This window comes from Daphnia pulex, chromosome 11 (assembly GCF_021134715.1).
Source record: "Daphnia pulex isolate KAP4 chromosome 11, ASM2113471v1".
Classification (NCBI taxonomy): domain Eukaryota; kingdom Metazoa; phylum Arthropoda; class Branchiopoda; order Diplostraca; family Daphniidae; genus Daphnia; species Daphnia pulex.
The window spans coordinates 3,927,169-3,944,239 of record NC_060027.1 but is presented as its reverse complement, the minus strand read 5'-3'; the positions used below and the strand labels follow the sequence as shown (position 1 = coordinate 3,944,239).

At 39.5% G+C, this 17,071-nt stretch overlaps 6 protein-coding genes across 7 annotated transcripts; 2 read left to right on the top strand and 4 right to left on the bottom strand.

Annotated features, from left to right (window-relative positions):
* Window positions 1-250: 250 nt before the first annotated feature.
* Window positions 251-3,443, bottom strand: LOC124208260 (protein spinster homolog 3-like). 2 transcript variants are annotated; one of them, XM_046606023.1, is made up of 14 exons: window positions 3,392-3,443; window positions 3,001-3,232; window positions 2,796-2,928; window positions 2,594-2,718; window positions 2,419-2,509; window positions 1,953-2,006; window positions 1,751-1,897; window positions 1,647-1,677; window positions 1,464-1,579; window positions 1,298-1,394; window positions 1,065-1,229; window positions 891-989; window positions 610-810; window positions 251-524 (listed from the first exon to the last, which is right to left on the bottom strand). In XM_046606023.1, exons 2-14 carry the CDS (start codon window positions 3,191-3,193, stop codon window positions 312-314), a joined length of 1,665 nt encoding a protein of 554 aa, XP_046461979.1. In that variant the 5' UTR covers window positions 3,194-3,232; window positions 3,392-3,443; the 3' UTR covers window positions 251-311. The 2 variants fall into 2 exon arrangements, with proteins under 2 accessions (XP_046461979.1, XP_046461978.1); XM_046606022.1 differs by lacking the exon at window positions 3,392-3,443 and having other exon boundaries at window positions 3,001-3,333.
* LOC124208262 (protein spinster-like) lies at window positions 3,385-6,174 on the bottom strand. The gene is made up of 10 exons (XM_046606026.1): window positions 5,536-6,174; window positions 5,333-5,465; window positions 5,158-5,258; window positions 4,969-5,083; window positions 4,700-4,900; window positions 4,500-4,631; window positions 4,333-4,436; window positions 4,104-4,261; window positions 3,944-4,042; window positions 3,385-3,867 (listed from the first exon to the last, which is right to left on the bottom strand). Exons 1-10 carry the CDS (start codon window positions 5,780-5,782, stop codon window positions 3,658-3,660), a joined length of 1,500 nt encoding a protein of 499 aa, XP_046461982.1. The 5' UTR covers window positions 5,783-6,174; the 3' UTR covers window positions 3,385-3,657.
* A 128-nt stretch (window positions 6,175-6,302) lies between these two features.
* Window positions 6,303-9,798, bottom strand: LOC124208261 (protein spinster-like). The gene is made up of 12 exons (XM_046606024.1): window positions 9,613-9,798; window positions 8,788-8,993; window positions 8,585-8,717; window positions 8,422-8,522; window positions 8,252-8,366; window positions 7,979-8,179; window positions 7,782-7,913; window positions 7,608-7,711; window positions 7,389-7,546; window positions 7,220-7,318; window positions 6,945-7,149; window positions 6,303-6,615 (listed from the first exon to the last, which is right to left on the bottom strand). The coding sequence occupies exons 2-12, from the start codon at window positions 8,981-8,983 to the stop codon at window positions 6,482-6,484; spliced, it is 1,578 nt and encodes a 525-aa protein (XP_046461980.1). The 5' UTR covers window positions 8,984-8,993; window positions 9,613-9,798; the 3' UTR covers window positions 6,303-6,481.
* A 183-nt stretch (window positions 9,799-9,981) lies between these two features.
* On the top strand, window positions 9,982-12,732 carry LOC124208256 (RUN domain-containing protein 1-like). Its single transcript, XM_046606019.1, has 10 exons — window positions 9,982-10,272; window positions 10,341-10,437; window positions 10,535-10,681; window positions 10,751-10,907; window positions 11,031-11,125; window positions 11,195-11,416; window positions 11,488-11,618; window positions 11,685-12,167; window positions 12,240-12,334; window positions 12,399-12,732. The coding sequence occupies exons 1-10, from the start codon at window positions 10,148-10,150 to the stop codon at window positions 12,503-12,505; spliced, it is 1,659 nt and encodes a 552-aa protein (XP_046461975.1). The 5' UTR covers window positions 9,982-10,147; the 3' UTR covers window positions 12,506-12,732.
* Window positions 12,733-12,748: 16 nt separating this feature from the next.
* Window positions 12,749-14,705, top strand: LOC124208257 (secreted frizzled-related protein 3-like). The gene is made up of 10 exons (XM_046606020.1): window positions 12,749-12,882; window positions 12,949-13,025; window positions 13,114-13,174; window positions 13,240-13,289; window positions 13,365-13,492; window positions 13,560-13,660; window positions 13,717-13,806; window positions 13,886-14,050; window positions 14,126-14,235; window positions 14,327-14,705. The coding sequence occupies exons 1-10, from the start codon at window positions 12,840-12,842 to the stop codon at window positions 14,375-14,377; spliced, it is 876 nt and encodes a 291-aa protein (XP_046461976.1). The 5' UTR covers window positions 12,749-12,839; the 3' UTR covers window positions 14,378-14,705.
* Window positions 14,414-15,793, bottom strand: LOC124208259 (V-type proton ATPase 21 kDa proteolipid subunit-like). The gene is made up of 7 exons (XM_046606021.1): window positions 15,614-15,793; window positions 15,479-15,527; window positions 15,336-15,419; window positions 15,116-15,263; window positions 14,919-15,048; window positions 14,738-14,853; window positions 14,414-14,669 (listed from the first exon to the last, which is right to left on the bottom strand). The coding sequence occupies exons 1-7, from the start codon at window positions 15,684-15,686 to the stop codon at window positions 14,640-14,642; spliced, it is 630 nt and encodes a 209-aa protein (XP_046461977.1). The 5' UTR covers window positions 15,687-15,793; the 3' UTR covers window positions 14,414-14,639.
* Window positions 15,794-17,071: the final 1,278 nt, after the last annotated feature.

Sequence of the window (17,071 nt, the reverse complement as noted above, 5' to 3'; positions counted from 1 at the left end):
TGTTTTAGACAATTATTGTTGAGAACCAACTCACAAAAACGAACTTATAAAATAATGGACACTATAGTGTCCACTGTACACTGGGTCCTGTGGAGTTTAACAATGAACACGGAAACTTATCTTATCTTTATGTAAACTGTGTTAAGAAAGTGGACACATTTAATTCCCCAATTTTGATTGACGAAGGCTCGCTGTTAATAGACCAAACAGTGGTTCAATACGTTTAATGAAATTTAATTAACACGATCAATAACTGGTCTAAAATATATATTATTTGAATATTTCTCGGGCATCGATCAATGATATAACATTTAAGAGACATTAGTAGATATCGGTCCTGTCTGTTCACTAGTTGTGATGGTAGAAATCGATACTGGAAATTTTTCGCTAGACAAATCGACGATCGAATCAAGCTGATCAGAGTTCCTGTCTTTTCGTTGGGATAGGGCAGCCACTCGGTCCACTTCCGCTTTGTCATCAATGATCGTCCAGGAAGTGGCAATAAAAGCAAAAGCACCCAGTACCTATATAACGACAGAGTCTCTTGCTATTATACCGCATCTTATATTTTCTAGACATCAGCTGAATGTGATCTTTTATATGTACTACCTGGATGAATAAGGCGATAAACAGAGCGTACTGCAATGCCGTAAAATCTCGTTCTGCGGTAGTGACGTCGATGGGCGACAAATCGCAATCTTGTTCTCTTGCGACTGGGCTATCCCACAAAGATGACGAAATGGTGGTGGCATTATGAGTCTTTGTGCTGCTGTGGCCTGATTCCACGAGAGGTTTAAACGCATCTGACAGCTACACAATTGATCAAAGTATTTTATTGCATTTTTAATTGGTCGTTTGAGAGAGGATTTTAATAAGGCGTAATGACAAACCAATCCGATGATGTAAGGGCTTCCGGCATCGCCCAGAACGTGATTTAAGAGGATCTGGATAGCTTTAGCGGATGATCTTCTCGTAGGAACGATAGTGTACTATAGAAAATGGCGTAATTATTGTTAAGATTAAATAATTACTCTTAATGAAATTTATTCATTAATTTCAAATACCATCAACATGTCGGTGGCAAGGGCCCAATTTAAGTTCAGAAACCACTGGCCGAAGAAGAAGGTGATGTAAGTGGGCCCTTCGGGACCGCTGGCCAGTACCGTCATTGCAAAAATGAGCGGTACGCTGGCCAATACTCCAAACCCACAAATTTCAGGATCGATCGTCTGAAAAACACAATAAAATTCATGGTCAAATCTAGGTCAAAATGAATGTAATAAAAATATGTGTTTACCGGGTATTTGCCGCGCAACTTTGTTCCCATCAATGAACCCACGACCACGCCCATCAAACCGGTTACTACCGTGATAAATCCGAAAATCAGCGAGACTCTTTTTTAAACCAACAAATTGCGTTAATTGAATGGCTCGTTAGGCATATTTTGGCTGGTGGAATATTACCTGCCGAGGAGGTCACCAATATCTTCTGTTTGCCCTTCCTGTTGCGTGATCAGTCCCAGCGTGATGTATTTGGGACCCCATGCGCCGAACGCTCCAGCAATAAAAGCTACAGCTGTCTTTACGTAATACAATTTAAAAAAATGATTGAATTCAAAAATTCAATTGAAATGAAAAATTGTATACCGAAGCAACGCTGATCCAGATGTAACTTCCACTGAATAAACCATAGCCAAACGATTAATAACGATTGAAATATCCGGATAATTTAAAATCAAAGGTATTATTACTGTGTGGCGAAATATTTGATATCGTCCATCCAAGACGTGGTTTTCATCCGGCTACCCTCACTTTCTCCGCGCGGCGGATCTTGTAGAAACAGCAGGATTAAAACGACGCAGATGAATCCGAAAATGGGCGTCACCCGAAGTCCCCATCTACGAGAAAAAACATTATAATTCGTAAGAAAACTCATATTCATTATAATTTTACCTCCAGTCGTTGGTCGCGTTTCCGACCTCAGCAAAAACAATGTAACCCAATCCGCTGCATAAATTATAAAACAAAACAAAAAGAAAACAATTAAATCAATAACGGAACGAAAAGGAGTTAACTGGGGATTTCTGTGGTCGAGTAAATAAATAACTGGACAGATTATTGACAGTTGAGGTTCAGCCAGGCTTGTTTGGACTGTGCATTGTTTGTTTACAAAACAAACAGAAAAAGGACAAAATAAAACGCCCAGACTCGTGTGATCTTGGGGTTATTTTAACCGACGACCAGACAGATAAAGAATTTGTTTCAGATCCCTTTCTAATCTAAATCTTAGTCAACACACTTTTGAGATAGCAGATAAAAATATGTGGTTCCATTCAGGATACAGAATTTGAATCCACGCGTGCAACGAAAAATTGAAAACAGATAAATTTTATTTGATATATTCAGCCGAAATGATTACCTTCCGACCGGAATAGCGAAGTAATAAATAGCTAGAAATTTGGAGCGAACGTTACTGGCGTAGAGATCACTAATGATTGCCGGCGCCAAAGCTATCACAAATTAATGTTGAAGACAATTTAAACATTAAACAAATAGTCAAATTAAATATTAGTGTAACGTATAATTCAACGTACAACTGAAACAAGCTTCGCCGACTCCCGTGAGTGATCTAAGGAGAATGAATGACCACAAATTGGGCATGAAACTGGCAGTCAGTGTGGCGCAGGACCAGAAAAATATCCCTGCCACTAAAATCAACCTGTGCAGAGGAAATCACACGGATAAATTAGGCCGTTTGAATCATTTCCAAGAGCACAACAATTCAAAAATACAAACTTTCGAGAGTTTCGGTCGCCTAGGTAACCGACCACAGGCGAAAAAATGACGTAAGGTACAATGAAAGCGGTTTGAAGTAAACCACCCTGTTTGTCACTTGCCCCCAGGTCGCACTGGATTGACGGCAAAATGCCTAAATTACATTCAAGACACACCCGATGAAATCCCAATCAAAATTGTAATTAAAAATCTAATACGCACTTACCAGCGATACCAAACCGATCCATATAGTAGGTGAGATTGAAAAAGCAGAGGATGCACACGGTAGCCACTTTCAAACGCGATTGTTTCTTACTTTCGACTTGTATTCGACCATTTTCAAATCCCTGGACATTTTCAACTTTCTCGGATCCGCCGGAAGATGTTTCCGCTAGCTGGTGGTCTATTCCGGCATCCATCCTCAAGCACTACGGACACTGAAAATATCTGTCAAAAGACTAAGGGACCGATTCAAAACAAAAGGATACGATTATAAAGGTGCAACGTTGACTGATAATCATAATAACCCCAAAAATAAAAGCTTAGCAAGTTCACTATATCAGTTGCGCAAACCAAGAAAAATCCACCGGCTGAGAGGGGAAACCAAAAGTAAAAACCTCGTTTTCTTTTTATTCGATTTGGACAATAACATGTAAGGACATAGATCACTGGCTCAGACAGACAAACAAACGGACCATAACGTCCTCCTTTTTTTTAGATCGGTTGATGGGATTAGAGAGGCGTGGTTGGATCACTGATAAACGTATCGCAAAGTGACACTAACACATTAAGGGTAAAATGTATATATAATACTCTTTACGTCAGTCACAGTGATGAGCTTAAAAAAACTGGCAAACAACAAACAAGTCGTTTGGGTGGAATTTTAATTTGAGGCATTTTCGCGTGCAATTCCATCCGCAACTGCACGTTTGGCTTTGTCTCGGTCGCTGAGAAGGTAAAAGGATCCGGCCATAAAGAGGGCGGCGCTCAATATCTGGATGAACGGATTGATGAGCAAGGCGTACTGGAGTGACGTGTATTTGCGGTAGTCTTCCGAATCCGAATTGATGAGCGGCTCGAATGCGTCGGAAATCTACAATTTATAGCAAAGTAGGAATGAGTTTATTTCATTTCAATTTAATTTTGCTTTGGTGAAATGAAAAACACACCAATCCAATGATGAACGGACTGCTGGCATCACCGAAAACGTGAACGGACATGATTTGGAACGTTTCCGCTGTCGCCCGTCTTGTGGGCACAACCACGTACTAAAAGTGACATCAAATGATTTTGATTTTAAGCAAAGAAATGATAGAAGTCATTCATTACCAGAAGAATATCTCCAACGAGCGCCCAATTCAAATTGATGAACCAAAGGGCGATAAATGAGAGGATGTAGATCCAGTAGAGAGGTCCGGTTCCGGCAACTAGGAATCCGTAGAAAAACGGAGCCGATAGTAACATACCGATGCCGCAGATGAGAGCGTCTAATAAAACAAAATTTAAAAATTATAACAAATTAAAACGTCAATCAAGTGTCTAATAAAAGAGAACTGACCAGCTGAAGGGTATTTAGAACGAAGTTTCATGCCCATGATTGCTCCGACTATAACAGCTGTTATACCGGAAACGATGCTAATAACTCCGTACACTAAAGAAATTCTGATCAAAGTAAAAAAGTATTTGAAATTCTGAGACGGACGATAAGGGTGATTGAATTTTTACTCTTCAAAAGTGTGGGTCTCGTCCAAAACGACTTTGCGACTGAGAACGACGAACTGCGGGCCCCAAACGCCGACGGCCCCAATGACGAACACCAAGGCGACAGAGGCGGTCGTCGAAAACATAAAACTCCGGCTATAAGAATATGAATCATCTTCATTACATTTTTCGCAATCTTAAATTGGATGTAAATGATGTCATACTTGTGTAAAAGATAAATGATGTCTTTCTTCCATGAGGTGCTGACTAGACGAGAGCCTTCGCTCTCACCTCGGGCCGGTTCTTTCAAGAAGACGATGATGAGAAAGACGGAAATCAACGAGAGAATCGGAGTGACCCGGAGCCCCCAGTTCCACGATCCAGTGGCGGCTGCTACTCCCGATCCGGTGATGTAACCTAATCCTCTAAAAACAATCGAATTTTGTGTTAGTGCGAAAATGTTCCAAGTGAAATTTCAAACAGTTATTTTTACCCGCCAACGAGCATCATAAAGTAAAACATGGCTAGCATGTTAGAGCGCGTGTCACCGACAAACATGTCAGCGATCATTGCCGGCCCAATGGCCGAATAAGTCGCTTCGCCAATCCCTTAATTTTAGTAAACCGGAAAATGAAATTATTGAAGCCAGTTGAAATTTGCACATTGACAGATTGTTATGTACCTCCCAGGCAGCGCAGAGCCAATAAAGATGAATAAGTGGTCATGTAAGAACCGGCCAGCGACACCAAACTCCAAACAGTGAGTCCCACAATCAGGATAATTCTTATGAGGAGAAACGGGAGATTTAAAGTAGAGTGAACGCTAATTATTTTCGGGCTTTTAAAATGTCGACTTACTTTCTAGAAAAACGATCGCCCAAGTAGCCGACAAGCGGAGCCACCACGACGTAGCTGACGATAAAGGCCGATTGAAGCAAACCGCCTTGTAAGTTGCTCAGATCCAATTCGTCGATAATGACGGGTAATATTCCTTAATCAAAAACCAAAGTTTAATTTGACACTATAAAATCAGACATTTGCTTGTTTTTTTGGGATTTTACCGGGTAAGGCATATCGATCCATAAAATTCAAAAGTTGGAGAAGACAGATGATGAGAGTGTTGATCATTTTCCCTCGAGTCATCTGACTGGCTGGTTCTTCGGCCGCCGCATCTTGCTTGATTGCACCTGAATCGGACTCGGCAGTGAAAGTTGAAAGGATCGGAGGATTAGTTTTTTCGGCCACAGAAATTTTCAAATGATCGCCACTGTCGTGAGGTGGAGTCTGATCCGCTTCTTCCGTCTTCATCTTGAAAACTCGTTTCTTTGCCAGAGCCGATCGCTAACCAAAAAGCAGAACAGTGTGGAGAGCGACGGCCCGAAACTATGGCAGTAGCCCGGTGGAGCTGAATGTCCCAGCACAAAAACCGAATGTCCTCGGAGACTTGTTTGCGGTACGCCCTTCGGCTGATAGGCATAGATATCGATAGTTAACAAATTAAACCCAGCCGTCAATCAATGTACAACAACCAATGCGCATTGAACGCACCATGTTCTGTTTGTTTGTTGTCGTCAGAGATTAAATAAAAAGGGGATAGTTTCGTCTACTAACCCTGAGAGATATGATGCTCCGTCAGACATTAAGAAGATGGATTTTCCTATCTCAATGCGAATGAGATAATATCAACGTCGAATGCTTATTATTTAATGGTTGGTTTAAATGGCGAGGTCATCTGATGATCGAAACATCTAAAATTAGACAAAATAATAATATCGCACGACATACCGAATTACCGACCATCAAGATTAAACTTTGCACAAAAAAATGAAAAAAAAAAATGTATATTCTAAAAGTTGAGCATTTTGGCCATCAAAATCAGCTACCAAAGTCTTTCCTCTAAAATTGAATAATAATAAAAAAAAAATATTTAAAAAAGGTTTTCAGATCTTCTAGAGATAAACAGAATAACAAAGAACTGGACGGAAATGTCCCCCCATCTTTTGTTATTTAGGCGTTTTCCAGGTTGACTTCATCCATTGGCTGGGAAGATCTCTTGATCATCATGGTGAGTCCGGAAGCGGACGCAGCGGGATCACTGGCAGGAACGAATACGTGAACTTGGCTGGGTTTGTTCTTGTCATCTGCATTTGATTTGTGATTCAGTCAAAATTAAACCAGTGTATATGTTATCCGTTAAATAAGACAATTATTAAAGAATAAAAGCTGTGAGATAGAAATGGCATCATATTCGAGTCACCGGAGGATACGTAAATCAATATAGTATACTATCATGCAATAGGCCGGCAAAAAGATCCCATGGAAAGTAGTTAGTCCATGCAAGGCTATTGGATAGTAAGATTGGGATTAAATGCACTTTTAAGAATTATTCAAATGAATTAAATAGAAAATTTTTAAAATACGTATTTGCGATAGGGATAGAATACTGATGTGGAACGTTAATTTGACTAACACAGGATAGATTGATCTGGTATGCTTTGGCCAACAGCTTTGGTGGCCTTGGCTCGATCGGACACCAGGAACCACGAACAGGCGAGAAAGAAGAATCCGCCGAGGACTTCAATAAAGAGTATGGCGAACAGTCCATATTCGAGCGACTTGAAGTTGCGGAAAGTCTCCGAATCCGAATCGATGGTAGGCTTCACGGCATCGGAAATCTAATAATAATTTTTTCCCGAGATTAAAAACAATTGACAATTTAAGATCTGAATATGAATAGTATTGTACCAGCCCAACGATGAAGGGACTGCTGGCGTCACCAAATATATGGCAGACTAGAATCTGGAATGCAGCTGCTGTGGCTCTTCTAGTCGGGATTATCACGTACTGTAAATAAATGAGGCACATCAATCATTGAAGTAAAGTTTTCGATAAATGAAAATCAGTTGGTAATTACGAGTAAGATGTCACCAACGAGTGCCCAATTGAGGTTAATGAACCAGAGAGCCAGGAAGGCAAGGATGTAAATGACATAAATAGGTCCCAAAGAGAGGACCAATAGTCCGTAGAAAAAAGGTGCGCTGCAAATCATTCCCACTCCGCAGATGATTGCGTCTATCAAAAAAAGTTGAGGCAATAAGATGAATACGCTGTAAATGAAACGAATCGATAGTACCGGCAGAGTGGAACTGAACGCGCAGTTTTTGGCCCATCACAGATCCACAGACAACTCCCAGAAGGCCGGAAGCAATGGTGACAATGCCGAATACTAACGAAATGCTGCAAAAATCAAAATTCTTAGAAACGTTTTCAAACAACCAAACTGCATACTCGGAATTTAATAACTTACTCGTCAAAAGACAGTGAGGTATCGTTAATAATTTGACGTCCAAGGAAGACATACTGAGGTCCCCAGGCAGCGATAGCCCCTACTGTAAAAGTGACAGCAATCGACGCGATTGTCGAAAGCATCAAACTCGGACTAGATGTCACAATTCAGGAAACTTTGATTATGAATCAAAGAAAAACGAAATTTTATGTTCATACTTTTTAACTAGGTAAACAATGTCTTTCTGCCACGAAGTGCTGACAAGGCGAGAGCCTTCGCTTAGTCCTCGAGGTGGATCTCTCATTGCAAAGGCGATCAAAAGGACGGAGACCATCGATAAAATAGGTGTCACACGTAATCCCCAATTCCAGGAACCCGTTGCGGCGGCCATGCCAGATCCAGTAATGAACCCTAGACCACTGATTAAGACATAGAATTACATTTCAATTGGGGGTTACTAGTACTGAAAATTTTGGGAAAATTAGATTTACCCGCCGATTAAAGTAGTGAAGTAAAATAAGGCCAGCATTTTTGAACGGGTGTTGCCGACGAAAAGATCGCCGATGACGGCTGGCCCAATGGCAGAATAACTAGCCTCTCCAATTCCTTGATGGGAACATTTGACATTATGATTCGTCATGTAATTAATAGACTACGTTACCTCCTAGACAGCGGAAAATAAGAAGTGTTTCAAAAGTGGTCATAAAAGACCCAGCCATCGTCACAATACTCCACACTAATAAACCGCAGCCCATAATGGCTCTACAAACAGAAAAGTGAATGAATAAATAAGACAAATAGAAATGATCATGGGCGTAACTAACCTGCGGGAGTGTCTGTCGCCCAAGTAGCCGACGAGCGGAGCGACAACCACATAACTAACAACGAAAGCCGATTGCAATATACCTCCTTGAAAATTGCTCAACTTCAATTCATCAATAACCATAGGTAAAATCCCTGTCAAAACAACAAATTAACAATTATTCGAGTCCCGACAACCACAATTGAATTATATTATACTACATACCTGGTAACGAATAGCGGTCCATAAAATTGATCAAATTACAGAAACAGATGATAAGGGTGGTGAGCATTTTCTCCCGGGTGACTTGACCACCGTCACCAGCATGGGTTCGACCCCCATTCGATACTTGATAGTCTTCATGTTCTTCACGATCCGTTTCCGGGGCGGTAATTGAACGTTTCTCCGGATCGTCGTCCATTGTGGAAGTGCTGTTGGGAGGAAATTGAACAGATTCGGCCATACTTTAATTCTCTCAATTTAAAATAACAAACAGTGTATAATAACACCACTCGATGAAGCCAATTGATTTGAATCGATCCAACTTCAAACGACAGATCCTACTCTTTCAAAGACGAATCAACGACTGACTCATATGTTCTTGTCGCTACTGACCATATGGGAGAAATCAAAGAATTTTCTTGGCAAGTTGTTTTTTAGGAGATACTCTCGATGGTGGTGGTTAACACTAAACATATTCCCGTCGACTCTAAAAAGGGGCGTGTTTTTTAAAAACATTCTTTCAATCATAAAATTTGATAATTTTCAATTTGTCATAGCTTTCACAATATTTAGGACTAAAAATCAGCTGACTCTGGGGAATCATTTATTTCCTTGTACATGACAAGTCGGCTGCGCATATGATGCATAGTTTTAATCGAAAGAGAACCGAAAAACACTAGTAGATTAGCGGCTACAACTGAACCCCCAGGGGCAACAAACTTGTAAGTGAAACTGAGATCGTAAACAAGTGTTACATTTCATTCGACACTTTTCCCCTAAGATTAGACTGCAAGAATGACGACAAATAGCAAATGTTTAAAACATTACCTCGATGTTCTTATCTTGAGATGTTAGGGTGTCATTCAAAGTGTTAACCGGAACAGACCGCTGGAACACAAAATACCTGAGTAACACCGATAAACTTTCACAGCTCTTTCTTTCGAGTTCGTTCGACCCCCAGCAACAACAAGAATTAAATAAACTTGTATGGGTTTTCAGGTTTCTGCAGTGCACGCCATCTAGCCTACCATGGATGTATATTGCTTAAATTAAGAAAAATAAATGCATATTTTGATGGTTACTATTGTACCGGGTTGATAAATTTGTTATTATCTGTGATGTGAATAAGCGAATTAGCTGTTGAATCCGTTCTCCGTATTTCAAATTAACTTTCCTCATGACGTCATAATCGTAATCGCGTCATAACAGATGATTCTGACAGCTTATGTGTACCAAGCAGACGATGTTTCTTTAGTTGTTTTTTAGATTACACCACCTACGCTGCCCACCATCTGCCTCCATGTTACTCTCCGTCTAGTCAAATAAACAACTCAGCAAAATTATAATATATATTTAGGCAAAAATGGAACAGAGTGAGTGTTCGGATGATGTGATAGCGCGAGGTGAAAGATGGGATCCACTCGGAGCCGCTGAACCGGATGAAGATGCGAATAATTTTGATCTTGAAGATCAGGATTATTGGCAAAGGTCAGTAATTTAAAATTCTTAATTGTTGTAGAAAATTAATGGTTTGAATTTGGTTTACTTTCAACTAGCTTTGCTAGCTATGATAGTGAAAAGCTTCGTTTGTTAGAAGAAGAACAGGAACAACTAAATTCGTCACTCATGGCACTAACATCACACTTTGCCCAAGTATAAACTTAACTCTGAATTCCAAGCTTGTGTGAATTACTAATCCAAATATAAATAATTGTTGTTCTCTTTTTAAAATCTGTCTTTTAACATCTAGGTTCAATTTAGACTCAAGCAAATAGTAGATGCAGAGCCTGAGACCAAAGAAACTCTCCTACGGGACCTAGAAGAGTTTGCCTTCCGTGGAATCCCAGATTTTCAAAAATCATTTAGCTGTGTGGAAGAGGGAAAAGATTCTGAAGAGGTGCAGATTTTCAGAGCTATTTTTTAAAGAATTATTTTAAAGTTTATCTAATGGCTGTCTATCTATCAGGACCACATAACTAAAATGGAATCTCATAAAGTTAAACAGCATGAGTTAATAGAGCAGTTGAAACAGCAGCTGGAGGATTTGGAGCGCTATGCTTATGAGACTGGAGAAGCTGGACTTCCACAAACATTGATTGTTGAACGCCAAAAAATTATTATTGGTGAATGCTCTTTATTATTGAAACTTTTACATGAATGTGCCCATAATCAGAGTCTGGGTCGTGTGGGTTATAATATTTGCTTATCCAAATATTAATGATGATTTATTTCACTGTGCTTCTCAGATCAAATGAAAAATAAGCTCCAATTCAATGTTGATGATCTAGACAAGTATACAGTTGAAGAACTAAGGCAGCAGGTGGATGAAGCTATTGGCCAGGTATGTGAAAATGAGATCCTAGTGACAACCACAGTAGTCTTATTATTATTATTAATTTATTATTTTTAGCTTGTAAATCCGTTGAAAATGAAAGAGCAGTTAGTAACGCAACTGAAAACGCAAGTCACTGATCTCGAACGATTCATCGAGTTCCTACAAGGTCCAGCTGAAAAAAAATGTCCGTGTGAATGTTCTGGAAATCCTACGCCAGGAACAGCGAGTAAATTTTCACATATCAACCATGGTAAACGTTCGTCGTCACCTGAACCACTACAACTCAATGAGAAACGGGTAAGGAAAAAACAACAATATAACCCTAATCATTTTAGATTCACTCTTAATTCAACCGTTGAATAAAACAGGAAAAAGTTGTTCAAACCCTTCGTCGGATGGCCAACTTGATGCAGATTTACGTCATCTCTCAATTTGGATGTGGTATAGGCAATCGTTTCCCGCGTGAAATGCCAACTAAAGAGAAGAGTCGACAACTCCAGTATGTCTTATTTTTCTCATATTTTTAAAAAATATTTTAAACATAGGTTGTAAATTTTACTATTAGGGAAGGGCTAAGCCGACTTAACGAGGCTGTAGGACAGGTGATGCGAACGTCTTCAACGAAAACCAGAAAAGATAAAACACTTTCTTGGGAACCGGACAATCAAGTGAACATAGTCAAAGCAGTCCGAAAAGGGCTTTGTCCAGCGCTCCGTGATCTTTTGATTCACGGTTTCCTTCAACCGAATACCAGTAGCAGTTTGGTTCCTTTCTTGAGTTGCGCTGCGCCTCGGCCTAGCTCCTCCTCTGGTGTTTCAGCTGTCCCTCATCCTTGGCAACTCTTTGTCGCCTTTTATCGTACCAAAGATGGCCAATCAGTGATGAGTAATCCGCAGAGAAGTCTGGCACAGTCTTTCTCGTTAGAAATTCAAGGTGGAACTAGCAAGCAGGGACTTTTGATGGCCATCGGCAACATTATTGCAATGCATCGACCATACAAAAGAGGGCCAGAAGCCCATTTCAAAGCTTTTCTTTCCAGTGCTCTCAAGTAAGTATTTCCCTCTCATTCTAATAGAGATCATACACATATTTAACTAATGAAATTATTTGGCTTTTTTAGCGCCAAGAAAATTGTCCCGTGGCTACGTATTATCTTACGAAGTCCCGCCTTGCTAGACGAATTCTACGAGCCTTGGGCTCACGTTGTCCAACCAGGTAGGGAGCCTTTTACCACAATCATCGATGCACGTAATTTTTAACTTTACTCTTTTCTAATCAGAATTCGACGAAATTTGGAAGATTCTGGAACCGTTGCAAAGTGTTGAATTTCATTTGCCTGAAGATCTATCGATTCGCTCTTTGCGCAACATTTTCGATGCGTTTTAAGTTTTCACATTCCACAGTGTTTTCATTTCTAGTCACGTTATTCTATCAAGCATTCCTCTAAAGTAATCTCCACCACCGTTAATTTTTCAAGTCTTCAATTCAGACTCTTGGGTGTTCTCATTTTAACGTTTCATTTGTTTTAAGTTTCTTGGTGTCTATTTCGGTCTTACGGGGTTGAAGCTCCACTGTATTCAATCGATTAGGTTTTAATATACTATTTGCGTGAAGCCATAGGTATGAAACAGCGCGCAAGCCTACAAGGCATTTCTCGTGGTAGACACGTCGTCTATTGCAAACTTAAGCGTGTCTAATTCAATTGTGAAAGTGGTGTAGGATGGTGACGGTCGTCTCCTGCGTAACGCAACCATCGGTCACAGGTAGGCAAAATCGTTTATTTACAGGTAGTAATGAAGTGACGTGAAGTGTTTGTATACATGAGTTAGCGCCCACAGCAGTGAACAGTTCCGCCATGGATGGAAATTGCCAATCTATTGCCATCCCGATGTGCCAACAAATGCCGGTCAGATGAATAGTTCTGCTTAACCTTTTCCTTTGTGAGATTAATTTCTTCAAAGCTCTTCTGAACTGATTCCGACGTATTATTATAGTACAATGCGACCAGGATGCCTAATTTACTTGGAATGACACACCAGGAAGATGCTCTGATAGGTTTTAAACTATTTTATAAATTCATTTTGGAAATACGTAATAACAAACAAACGTATGATATTCAGCATTAGAACAATTTCGTTACTTGCCTGACACCAACTGCTCTCCATATTTGGTAACCTTTGCCATTTGGCATCACTAATCCGTTTTGTGAATTTTCTAATGATATATTTTTTTATAATGCGTCTAGGTCTTTTTTCTGTGTGTTATATACACACCAATTTGTACATCTGAACTCCCTTCATTTTTGGCTACTATTCCACCGTGTCGGCAGGTGTGTGAGCAAGTCAAATCACACTGCGAGCCACTCGTTAAAAAGTATTGTTATACCTTCCACCAAATAAGTTTACATGTTAAAGAGACTAATACAATTTTTCTGTTTCAGAATGGGATTCGTTTGGCCACGTGCTTTAGATTGTTTTTCTTTTCCTGATGTAACAAAAGCCGAAAGTGTTTGTCTTACTCCCGAAGCCATTCTAAAACAACGTAAGCATTTTTTCTTTTAAGAAACAGGTCAAAATATTCAAATGATCAAATTTTAGATACACCTATAAAACATCCTGAAAATTGCCCTTGCTTCCGTCATCCGAAGCTAAAACAACGACTCTATCTCAAAAGGCGCTTCGATTTTGGTACGGAAATTGTTCTGTGATGGATATGAGTTTTCAACCAGTTATAGTTCTAATATTTCGCGGTTATCATACTGGACAGCTGTTCGAGGGAAAGTGGAGTGGTCGGAAACGTTTGGTTCTCTAACTCTAACCAACATAGAAGTGATTGAGGTTTTTAAACACGGAAAAGTCCGAATCGACCCCCTCTCCAGGGAAGTTCTTTGGACAAATACTTCATGCGGCACGTGCCCACGACTTGATCCAGGTAAAATGTAATCATTTTTCGATTAAAAACTAATATTTTAAAATGCTTAAATTTTTTTTTTGTATCCAATATTAGGTAGAGAATATTTTCTTTTGGGTCACGAAGACGTCACTCGCCAACGGCTTTTGTACACTACTCTCAGTGTCGGACTGGAATGGCGTAAAAAATACGCTTTACTCATTGGGGTATGACAGATTAAACAGTCACACAAATTTTCGTTTTAACGTGTGTTTTTTTTTAACTTTATTTGTTCGGATGCACACTTTTTTGCGACAGAAATGGGAAAAGGCTAAGAAGCAGACATCCAACACAACAAAGGGCAACTAAAACCATTAATCTATACCATCTGGTCACATACCCAAATTATGCTCTGCCTCGTCTTTATTTTAAATTACAGTTACATGTAAGTTGATTTGTTGTTCTATACAAGGGATTAACGAGACAATAGAGCGCTAATTTTGCGGGATAAAAGGAGAAGAAATTTGGATGACAACAGACACGACCAAATGGTATAAACATCTGACTAAAGAAACATTCATAGTAAAAAAAATTACAATAAAAGGAATGAATGTTGTGGATATAATCTTCTTTATATGTCTCCCATTTTGATTCTTGAAGACTGTAAACCAAACAAACGAATAAACAATTAATCTAGTCCACTGTGTGTACTATAATGAGAAAAATTACCATCAGGATGCCTACAATGAGTCCAAAGAGACCAACTGCACTGCCGAAAATTTCTACAATCAAAATCTTCACGAAAAGGGAGGGATTAGCTGCGTCAGCCAAGGCTGCTCCGGATCCTGCAATACCAGTGAGTTTGTAATAAAGAGACGAAGGGGGATGCTGATTATTATTAGAATCTTACCGACAATTCCGACTGAGATACCGCAAAACAAGTTAACCAAACCAACGGTTAGTCCAGCTCCAAACATGGCGAATCCAGAAAAGTAGTTTTGTGCAATTTTCTCAGGAGAAGCCTTTAATGGATCGTATTTCTAAGAACAAATTTATGTTAGTTCATTTTTGTTTAGTGGTCAAATAAGTTATCTTAAGGTATCTTACATCCAACATGCCGGCAAGAACAATGGCAATGATGAGTCCGTAAATAGCAACAGCTTCACAGAAAATAACACTGATCAAATTCTTGGTTTTGATCCTGGGAGCTTTCACACCTCCACCGATAATGCTTGAGCCAGTAGTGTAGATGCCACTGAAAAATGTAATTGTTTATCAGGCCATCCTACCCATTCAATTTCTTAGATAAATAACACAAAATGCTTACAGAGCGGCACCAATGACTGACAGGGATACGGCAAATGCAATGCCAGTAGTTGCCCACATGTACGGAGTAATAGTTTCCAAAAACCTAGAGTTGTATAAAGTGATGAATAACGGCTTGAAAATGATTTTTTTTCTTAATAATACCATCCGATATCAATACGCTCTCCTTGCCCGGTGAGAATGTAGTATACAGCTGTTTAGAATAAGAAATGAGATAAGGTACTATTAGTCAATAATTAAAGGTTAAAGAATAGGAATCGAACGATTCTCAAGATTTACCAAATACAACTACTGCCGCCACCAATATTCCTCCAAAGGAATAAATATAAGTTTCTCTATATCGTGCCGCCATTCTATTTTATTTAATTTCACTCCTAAGACACAGGTTCAGTATACTTAACACAGATGAAACGACCACTGGCACCAAAGTGACAGAAGGGGTAGGGGGAAGGGATCTGTCATGTGATTTTGGTCTCACGCGCTTCCAACGCGTCATCTATCGGAATAAAATTAAACTTTTTCTGAAATATTGAATGTCTGCTACTAGGTGGCGTTGCTTTTTGTGACGTCATTCGACATTCGTCACCAGCTTTTAACGGCGGACACGCTAAAGTGCGTGTGTTAAAGTTAAACAGTTTGATTTTTTTACCCTGCGCAACAACGTCGGAAAACCAAACAATAAAACCATTAGCTTTATTACAAAGATCTTAATCCACCATGAAAAAAAAAATAATAATAATATTTCTTTAGTTCAAAACAAGGTGCTTGGTTGAAACAGACCCTTGAACAGACCTTTGGAATTGTATGAATTGCTGTACACAAATTTGTCTGTTGCAATTAAATCATGCGAGCAAGTGACCTTCAAATCGATGTTCATTTCCTTTGACGCAATCTTTGTGGCATTAATAATGCCACCGTTCAGCGATAAATCTACAATCAGATTGGCTAATATACCTACACATTTTATCGGATAGGATACAAGAAAAACACAGATAGGATATTGGAAATCCGTTTCAATAGTGTCGAAATGTTTGGTGACCTTGCTAACTCCTCTTGTCGCGTTTCATAAGATTTTGTTTTTGATACTCCGGTTCATGCGGTCGCTTACAGAATTTTACAAAAACCTCAAAAGAAGCCATTTCTTCCTGTTGAGAGAATCATGAGGTGGGTTCGCACTCCTGTTCCACGCAAATCGTTTATCTATTTCCTCTAAAATTCAATGCTGTGCGGTCAATGATATGAAGCAGCCGCAAGTTGTTCGCATCCGCTCGTCTAAATAATATGTTAATACATTTCCGTATCACCTCACAAATTTATTCGGGTGGGATCGTCGCTGCACACATACACCCACGAACATAATGAATTGATATTTGTTATTGGCTTTTTTAAAATGATCGTCATCAATTCAGTCTAATTATTCTTCTGCTTCCGGGTTTCCGTCTTTCTCTTGACATAAACCTTATAGCGCCGTATAACATCGCCATTTAGTACCCAAGTCGTTATACGATCCGAACGCATATGGTACAAAAAGGAAAATCTTTGATGGATCATGAAATTAATTCACATCGTATAACTATTAACTATTGATGCCGGAGGGAAGCGACTCAAGCGAGAAACGTTGGATAATATGCGCATCCGCACGTCGTAAACAGAAGGAGCGTTAATCAAATTTGGCATCGTCGTGAATATAGCGCTACTTGACGAAGGTGACACGAAGTTGCTTTTATGCGGGATGAA